This window comes from Saccostrea cucullata, unplaced genomic scaffold, assembly GCF_032062105.1.
Source record: "Saccostrea cucullata isolate Sc308-1 unplaced genomic scaffold, CSIRO_AGI_Scuc_v1 ctg2246, whole genome shotgun sequence".
Lineage (NCBI taxonomy): Eukaryota > Metazoa > Mollusca > Bivalvia > Ostreida > Ostreidae > Saccostrea > Saccostrea cuccullata.
This window is the reverse complement of record NW_026919055.1, coordinates 27,912-37,188: the sequence shown is the minus strand read 5'-3', so window position 1 is coordinate 37,188 and position 9,277 is coordinate 27,912. Positions and strand designations below refer to the sequence as shown.

Genomic DNA, 9,277 nt, shown 5'->3' with positions numbered 1-9,277 from the left:
CTTTAAAAAGTTATCCAATCTCTTAAAAAGAAACTATTTTTCAATACATTTCAATAGTAAAGCGTAAAAAAGGTATTGACAACAATACCGCGTTTACAGTAATATAGCATTAAAACTACGTAGGCAAATCTAATAAAAATTGCAGATAATACGCTGTGAATTCTAAGGAACATTATATCAAATTTTCACGATAAAATTATGTTTTCTCGTAAGAATTTTTATGCAGTAAACCCGCGACCTACCGTAAAGACGTTATAAAAATTGAATTCTTTCATCTATCGAAATGACATTCTGTTTTCATTGTTTCTGATTGTCATGCAGAGTTGTAAATAATAGATAACTAAACAGAATTCGCACCAAAGCTTCTTTAACCATCTTTTTTTTAAAATTCATTTAAAATCATGTGAATAGAAAGTCGTTTTATGGATTTTTCCTCCAATATCATGCAGGTAGAATGCATAAAAAGTGTCTCTATTCCGATTTCTAGACATCGATTTTTTGCAGTCGTTGTGACTGACACTTTCACAGGAAACAATTAAAAGTAATATATAAAATATCGAAGTATTGTTCTCTATTTTAACTCTATTGAAAAGTGGTTAGGTAACTAGTTGAAAGGAGAGCGGATGATATATAATGCATTAAATATACCCTTTCTGATATCAACTGTTTATCGCTGTATCATTAACTGGCGTCATGCATTGATGAGAAGAATGCCGGCGCGAAAACAGATGGCCGATCGGGCCTGTGTCTTTTGCTTGCTTATTTTATTAGGAATACCAAACAAGTCATTTGAAAACTTGACTTCAGGGTATTCTAAGTTACATTATGGCTTTAGACTAGATAGGCGCATGATAGACTCCTATGTCGAGTACAGTATTCTAGACTGCGTCGGAGAATGTCTCCGGACTTCTCGATGTTACTCACTAAATTATTACAAAGGGGCAAATTACTGTGAACTTAACTATGAAAACAAGACCACTGTACCAGGGAAATTTGTTGAGAATGTAGGGTGGATCTACAGCGAAAGAGAAGACTGGGATAAGGTAGGCAAACTTTATATAGGGAACACTTCTGATTTAGCTATTGGTAAAGCTATAAAACATATTTCATTTTCTTGTATAATAATAAAATGTGTATTTAAGATTATTTCCTTTACTGGTAATTTTTTATGCCAAGATTCGGAGATGAACTCTTTGTTTAGTACTGTCCCCTTAATATTTTGTGCTATTTGATGGACATTAGTCTTTTACACGACATCAGACGGTGGACAAAACTTAATAGAAAACACTTGTAAGAGTAGATTAAAATAATCCCATGGATTTTAGTTTCCAAAGAAAGCACAAAGACCGGTAACATTCTATAATTAATTTTACATAAACATTTCATGTACGAAAAGGAAAAGGGGATCAAACGCAGTTATCGAAAGAAAGAGATGATTTTCATGAAGCCTGGATCTTTATGGGGCTCATTTGAATCATTTGATTCTGAAAGGGAGGGGGGCTGGCAAATTTTGTTGAGACAGAATATTCATTTTCATGCTAGTCAAGAACAGGTTGTTTTTTTTTCAAGCTTATCAAGGTCTTAATACATGTATTAATTTTCTTCTTTGCCTTACGGTACCTCGATCAATTGATATTAACAAGTGATCTATAGTTGAAAAAAAAGCAAGTTTTTTTTCTTTTATTTTTAAAGATATTTTTTGGATTATGTTTCATGATTAAAATACTAGTACTAAAAGCCTAATCATTTATATACTTTGTATTTATTTATCGTGGAATATCAATTGCTAGGTATAGTTCATTGACAAGAAAATTTATCTTTTGCGGTGCATAAGAATTGACTGTATTTAAAGATGTTTATTGCTTGCAGGCTTTACAATTTGTTATTATTCTTTTTCCCTTTCTTGTTTGAAGAAGGTAATGGAATCAGCCGAGGTTTGCCTAAATCTCTTAGTCTTGTTCAACCAGACACTCGACTGTCTCCGTAAATCTCCGATCAGCAGATCGGAAATTTACGGAGACAGCTAAGAGTCTGGTTGAACGAGACTAGAAAGCTCTCGGCCAGTCAAAGTTTACGGAGATAACCGAGCGACAACCGTGGTAAGGCTAATGCCATTAAAAAGCTAATGTTGAAAAACAAAATCAAGAAATTCAAAATGATTATACGGCCTGATAGGTTTTAATCGGTTTACTGTTTAGTTGTTGCTAAAGACGGTAAGCTTTTTTAAAAAGTTCTACTTGTATAGTTTTTTACTCAATGTAATGAAGCATTTATAAAATTTAAAACTGAAAAAAGTAAATGTATTTCACACTAGTAAACAAAGTAAACTACTGCGTAGTATTACGACTGTTTACTTCCGCAATAATATTAAATCAGACTCGGTCAAATTCGGAAAATTCTAACGGTTTTCTAGACTTAGTGTTTCTTAAATTTTTTTTACTTCAAAATAAATATATTAAAAAAAAAACGTGAAGGCATACTACTTCAAAGTTTTGTTTTTAGCTCACCTGAGCCGAAGGCTCAAGTGAGCTTTTCTGATCAAAATTTCTCCGTTGTCTGTCGTTGTCGTTGTTGTTGTCGTCGTCGTCGTAAACTTTTCACATTTTCATCTTCTTCTCAAGAACCACTGGGCCAATTTCAACCAAACATGGCACAAAGTATCCTTGGGTAAAGGGGATTCAAGTTTGTTCAAATGAAGGGCCACGCCCTTTTCCAAGGGGAGATAATTATGAATTTATTAAAAATTAATGGCATTTTTAAAAAATCTTCTTCTCCAGAACCGCAGGGCCAGGAAAGATCAAACTCATTTGGAAGCATCCTCAGGTAGTGTAGATTCAAGTTTGTTCAAATCATGACCCCCGGGGCAAGGGTGGGGCCAAAATGGCCGACCCAAGTTTTACATAGGAATATATAAGAAAAATCTTTAAAAATCTTCTTCTCAAGAACCACTGGGCCAGGAAAGATGAAACTCATGTGGAAGCATCCTCAGGTAGTGTAGATTCAAGTTTGTTCAAATCATGACCTCTGGGGCAAGGGTGGGGCCAAAATGGCCGACCCTAGTTTTACATAGGAATATATAGGAAAAATCTTGAAAAATCTCCTTCTCAAGAACCACTGAGCCAGGAAAGATGAAACTCATGTTTAATCAACCTCAGGTAGTGTAGATTCAAGTTTGTTCAAATCATGACCCCTGGGGCAAGGGTGGGGCCAAAATGGCCGACCCTAGTTTTACATAGGAATATATAGGGAAAATCTTTAAAAAATCTTCTTCTCAAGAACCACTGAGCCAGGAAAGATGAAACTCATGTGGAATCATCCCCAGGTAGTGTAGATTCAAGTTTGTTCAAATCATGACCCCTGGGGCAATGGTGGGGCCAAAATGGCCGACCCGAGTTTTACATAGGAATATATAGGAAAAATCTTTAAAAATCTCCTTCTCCAGAACCACTGGGCCAGGAAAGATGAAACTCATGTGGAAGCATCCTCAGGTAGTGTAGATTCAAGTTTTTTCAAATCATGACCCCTGGGGCAAGGGTGGGGCCAAAATGGCCGACCCAAGTTTAACATAGGAATATATAAGAAAAATCTTTAAAAATCTTCTTCTCAAGAACCACTGGGCCAGGAAAGATGAAACTCATGTGGAATCATCCCCAGGTAGTGTAGATTCAAGTTTGTTCAAATCATGACCCCTGGGGCAAGGGTGGGGCCAAAATGGCCGACCCGAGTTTTACATAGGAATATATAGGAAATATCTTTAAAAATCCTTCTCCAGAACCACTGGGCCAAGAAAGATGAAACTCATGTGGAATCATCCTCAGGTAGTGTAGATTCTAGTTTGTTCAAATGATGAACGCCTGGGGGGGTGTAAATTCAAGCCCGATGTGCTCAGGTGAGCGCTGTGGCCCCTGGGCCTCTTGTTTTATTATGGTGATTAAAAAATAAGTTCTTAGCAAAAACACTATAAAAGATCAATTTGTGAAATCGAGCATAAAGATTATTTTGACCCCGTCTTTCAGTACTGTCTCAGTATTTTGATTTCTAAATAGTTCCGGAAAGACTTCAAAATTGCTGAAAATGTGCGAATTTTATCTTGTTTTAGTGATCGACCTAACGTACCTCGACTCGTAGGATTCGATATCGAATAAGTACATGACATGTATAACCTAACTCAAACGCTAGTTGAATGAATGAGGTTTCAGCTTTGTGAAGAACATTTATCAACCTCTCGCGCAACTAGTTGTGGAGGGAATATTATGTCATCGCTGCTGTGCGTGTGCTGTGTAATACCGAGTCCGTAAAAGCTTGTGGGATTGATTAAAAGAGAATCTTTGAATTGTCAATTATAAGCTTCCATATACATAGTTTATTGTCGGCCGAAGGAGGGGTCGATCTATTTGTAGTTGAGTTAGAATGTGCACGTGGGGAATTGATTGATGTTATAATACCCCCGCCTGAAAAGCGGGAGGGTAAATAGTTCTCATTATGTCCATCCGTCTGTCTGTTACGCTTTGGGGTACCCATCTCTTATTCGCAACTCCTCTCATGCCGCGCTCTGAACAAAATTTGTTGAAACTTTCACAGAATCTTTATTACATATCGCCATTTTGGACCTCTTATTTTATTTTTTTAATGACACATGTTTGGGATTTCCCACAACAAAACATGGACACTCCTAAAATTTTCATACGGGAGGCGGGGGTATCATTTAGTGAGCTCATTGCTCACAGTACCTCTAGTTTTTCATCGCTTCCATATAAATTCTGTTTGTACTTTGACTTATATTAATGATTGTTTTTATAAGTTTTGAATTTTTTAAAATTTATCATCAGATATTCATTTTAATTATTCATGAATTTATTAAAAAGTGTTGCATGTACTGTTGCCCAAGTGCGGAGTGCGTTGGATATTGAACAAAATGTATTGAGTTTCCGGGTATGAATTACAGTGCCTGAAATAACTTATAAACTTGTAAACTGTTTTTTAAGATGAAAAGAGTTTTTAATACGTTAATTATACAGTTGCAATTAACACAACAATATTGGTATTCTAAATCATGTTTTACTTGGATTCATACTTATATATTTGTTTCGAATATTTGCGAGTATTGAATATTTTTGAAAAATATTCTAGAAAAAAAATTGTTAAACATATAGTGACGGGTGTAACAAACCTTACTAGATAATTCAATAAAAGAATGAGTATTCTACCTCTTTGTTCCCGCGAATACTGCTTTCCGAGATGCAAAAAGAAGGATATGGAGATAACGAACAGTATTCAATCTCAAAGTCCATAAAACAATACAAAATTAGAGCAGAGGAAACACGGACCCCGAGACATCAGAGGTGGGATCAGGTGCCATGGAGGAGTGAGCATCCCCTGCCGACCGGTCACACCCGCCGTGTGCTCCTTGTCATGGTCAGGAAATAACAGGAAAAATCCGTCGTCGATTCAGTGTATAAATAAACAAGAAAAGCTGACAGAAGTGAAAATACTAAAGCAGAGATATTCTATGGAAATTGTTATAATTAGAGATGGTTTACTTAATTTGATAAATTATATAACTAAATGTTTCTTAAAATCTTAAATATTTTTCATTATTTAGTTTGAGAAACAAAATAATTAAATCAACAACATATTCTTATATATAATATGAAGAATTAGTTTTGCGGACATTTATTACAAAAAAATTTTGATTAGCAAGTTTCATTTAGTCAGCAACAATAGAGAGCACTTGATTCGATGCTGAAAATCGACTCGAAACTAGGAAAATAGAGTGTTTGTGTTTCCGACTGTTCTGTTCCTGTAGCATATTGTGGGGAAATTCGGTACCTTGGATTTGAGAAGTTGTGATATAAAGATTAAACAACAACATTTGGAAATTCAAACATATTTAGTGGTGTGCAAGACGTAAATACAACACCCCTACTAATGTGTTCGGAACCTTTTATTTTTCGGTGTTCTACAAATTATAAAACCCGATGAGTTCAATGTAGCTCTGACAGTGGCTCGAGCGAGAGTTAGCGAGACTTTAGCGAGATAGGGTAAATTATTCACGGAAATATGGCTAGGAAGTGACTAGCACGTGGAGACATGGTAAACAGAAAAGTTATGTTGCGTTTTAGTTTTCATCACCCTATGAAATAAACTTCAATCGATCTTTCTTGAATTCATTCAATTTTAAATTAGAAGTAGTCTCTATGATACAATTTTTCTGCTGTCATGAATTAAAATTTCTTTTTGGACAAATATTTTGCATGGGAACTGGAACTATATTTTTTGGCGTCAGATTAGCAAATGAAGCACCAATGTGACTTAACTGACAAATCGGATGAATGAGAATTGCATTATGGGTTACCATACAAATACTACAGGAATTTTACGCTTGATAAATTCCTTTATTGTAGTATCGGTGAATACAATTGTCAGGTGGATTCCCTGGCCAACAGGTGATCACGAGTATTGTTATGTAAAAAATGCTTTGTCCATATAAATGCATACGAGAAGCTGCTCGTTTTCCTTACCCTTGAAGTGCTGGTGTTCTGAACTTGACACTTCTATGTATATACATTTTATTAAACATATTTTTCTCTAATAAACAACAAATTTAAAACGCCCGTGACATTTTTCATAGTTTCTAATGTCTGCATTTTGTTCATAAGAACATTTTTTTTTTATTTTGCACTCCATTGATATGGTCATAGATTGACCTGAACCACGTGTTCGATGTAACATGTAAACATGTATTTGGCGTAAACGTGTTCATTAAACGATTGGTCAGTTGCTCGTGGTAAGATCTCCTGTGCGCATTAATAGCAATAGCCATATAAGGCAAACAAAGGTTTGTCATTGTAGATGATGTAACACATTTTACCAGCTTATCGGTCTCTAATGAGCTGTAATTTTGCAGTAAACTATGATAGGGTGTATTAATTGTTATTTACCCCCCCCCCCCCCCCCTCTACTCCTTAAGCAACCCATTTCTGTTGAAAATCATGAAATTCTTTCAGAAAGGTGTGGAAACACATTTTTCACAGGACATGTTTTCAGAAGAAACAGACTATAGCAATGTCCCATTTACTGCCAATTTTATATAAAACCTAAACCACGTGTCTTGAATTTAAATCACAATAACATTTGTAGGGGTGTACAAACTGATTCGTAACCGATGAAATGATTGTATATGTCAGCTATGTAAATGCTTTGTTTCATACCCCCCCCCCGCTTTTTGATCGGGAGAGTATATAGTCATCAGGCTGTCCTTCCGTCTGTTCGTCCTTCTTTACGTCCGTCTGTTACACTTTGGGGTTCCCATCTCTTATCCGCAACTCCTCTTATGCCACTGAATAAAATTTGATGAAACTTTCAGAGAATCTTTTTTTACATTATGCCATTGTGCACCTCCTGTTTTACTTTTTGATCACGTATGTTGGGTTTCCAACAGCAAGACATGGAACTGTCATCATATTCATATGGGATGTGAGGTTATCATTTAGTGAGCTCATTGTTTACAGTACCTCTATTTGTTTTTATATTCTATAATTCAGGAACACTTCCTCAAAAGACATGAAGATAAATTATCAGTTAAACTCTGGTCGTACGCTTCCTGCTAACGTGATGATCTTATTTCAGGAACTAGCAGGACCGTGCTCCAGTAAAGTTTGTAAAATCAATGAAAAATGTATCAATGTCGGATGTAACACTTCCTGTCAAATATCAGGTTTGTTCATCTTAAATATTTTTGTAGCGGCAAGATATTAAAAATATTGAAAATTTCCTTTATCTATTTTTTCTATTGTGAATTCTTTTTAAATCAATAACTGTTCGTTCATTACACTTTTGAAACATAATATGTTAACAATTATGCCAAACTGGGTCTTCTGTTTGATAATTATTCTACTTGGTTTAAATAGTCAATCCTTGAGAAGGTTTTCCTTAAAATTCGGTCTTTTAAAAACTTTTTTTAAAATGTTACATTTCCTATTTTTTCCAATAACAGACTGTGGGATCCCTTTCACTACAAGGATGACGTCAGACAGCGTGCAGCGGTGGGACGGTATCGGTGTGGAAAGACGAATTCATGTCAAATGTTCTGAGGAGTACCAGCAAAGCGGAAGTGGAATCTTTATCTGTAACAGGAATGGCAAATGGAACAGTGACATGAGTTGTAATGGTAATTTTTTTTCTCGTAAACTTGAAAATAGCTTTTTCTTCATGTGTGCTTGATATATATCGATAAGTGTTTGGCTAATTTAAGCTGATGTATATTTTTATTTGTTCAGTGTCCTTAAATGAACTCAAGAAAAAAAGGAGATATGCACATACATGAAACATTCGTGTTTTTGTTGAGCTCTTACATGAAATTTCGCTTACGTGGAGCAGTCGTTAAAGGCGTGCAATTAAAGATTTGATCCTTACCTCGCGGTTCTAATTAAACAAGGGCACGTAAAGACAAGTTCTCCGGATACAAGGTCTTGTTGAAGAAGGTACCGGTAGGATCTACAAGGTCATCAGTGCGGAGTACTGGTCTTGTGTATTGCTTGATACCAACTGGTATATTATAAAGACGCTCTTTATTTTCTGTTAATGACAAAAACAGTTTTTCAAGGGAAATTTTAAATTATGTAACATAAACAATCTAGATTACACGATGGCCAATAGTTTTTGAACTTGGACAAAATAAGAAACTTTCTTCAAGCTAAGATAAAAGATTACGTTAAAAAACGAGTATTTTTCCCTTCAAAGTATCATATACTTACTTATCTTGCATAATTGCTTTTAGGGAAAGGACTGGGATGTTTTGAAGACAACTCTGCCAGGATCTTTGAACCTCGTGGTTTTGAGAGATTTAGTAAAACAAATAGTCTCACTTTTTGCACTAGACACTGCCTTGAAATTGATAAAGAATTCAAATATATCGGACTTCAGGTAAACTTTCTATTTTTTAAAGAGGAAGCAACTGCTAAAGACTGAACATTAAAATGATTTCTGTTGTAGAATAGTTGTCAAAATACAATTTATCATTGAGTCATATGCTGACTGACGTTTTTCATACCAATTGTTAGTCCATTATTTATACACTGAATTGACGACGGATTTTTTCCGTTATTTCCTGATCATGACAACGAGCACACGGCGGGTGTGACCGGTCGGCAGGGGATGCTCACTCCTCCATGGCACCTGATCCCACCTCTGATGTTTCAGAGGTCCGTGTTTGCTCTGCTCTTATTTTGTATATTCTTTAATGAACGTTGAGATTGAATACTGTTCGTTATCTCCA

At 35.6% G+C, this 9,277-nt stretch overlaps 1 protein-coding gene across 1 annotated transcript; it reads left to right on the top strand.

The window, feature by feature from the left end:
* Positions 1-710: 710 nt before the first annotated feature.
* LOC134278512 (uncharacterized) lies at positions 711-8,970 on the top strand. The gene is made up of 4 exons (XM_062760827.1): positions 711-1,043; positions 7,630-7,717; positions 7,997-8,170; positions 8,780-8,970. Exons 1-4 carry the CDS (start codon positions 711-713, stop codon positions 8,968-8,970), a joined length of 786 nt encoding a protein of 261 aa, XP_062616811.1.
* The last annotated feature ends 307 nt before the right edge of the window (positions 8,971-9,277 follow it).

What these genes read in the sequence shown, in the direction of transcription:
- LOC134278512 (XM_062760827.1), top strand. Translation starts at nt 711, where the DNA reads ATGCCGGCGCGAAAACAGATGGCCGATCGGGCCTGTGTCTTTTGCTTG. An exon ending in CACTTCCTGTCAAATATCAG is followed by an intron (nt 7,718 to 7,996) that starts GTTTGTTCATCT and finishes TTCCAATAACAG; the next exon opens with ACTGTGGGATCCCTTTCACT. An exon ending in CAGTGACATGAGTTGTAATG is followed by an intron (nt 8,171 to 8,779) that starts GTAATTTTTTTT and finishes AATTGCTTTTAG; the next exon opens with GGAAAGGACTGGGATGTTTT.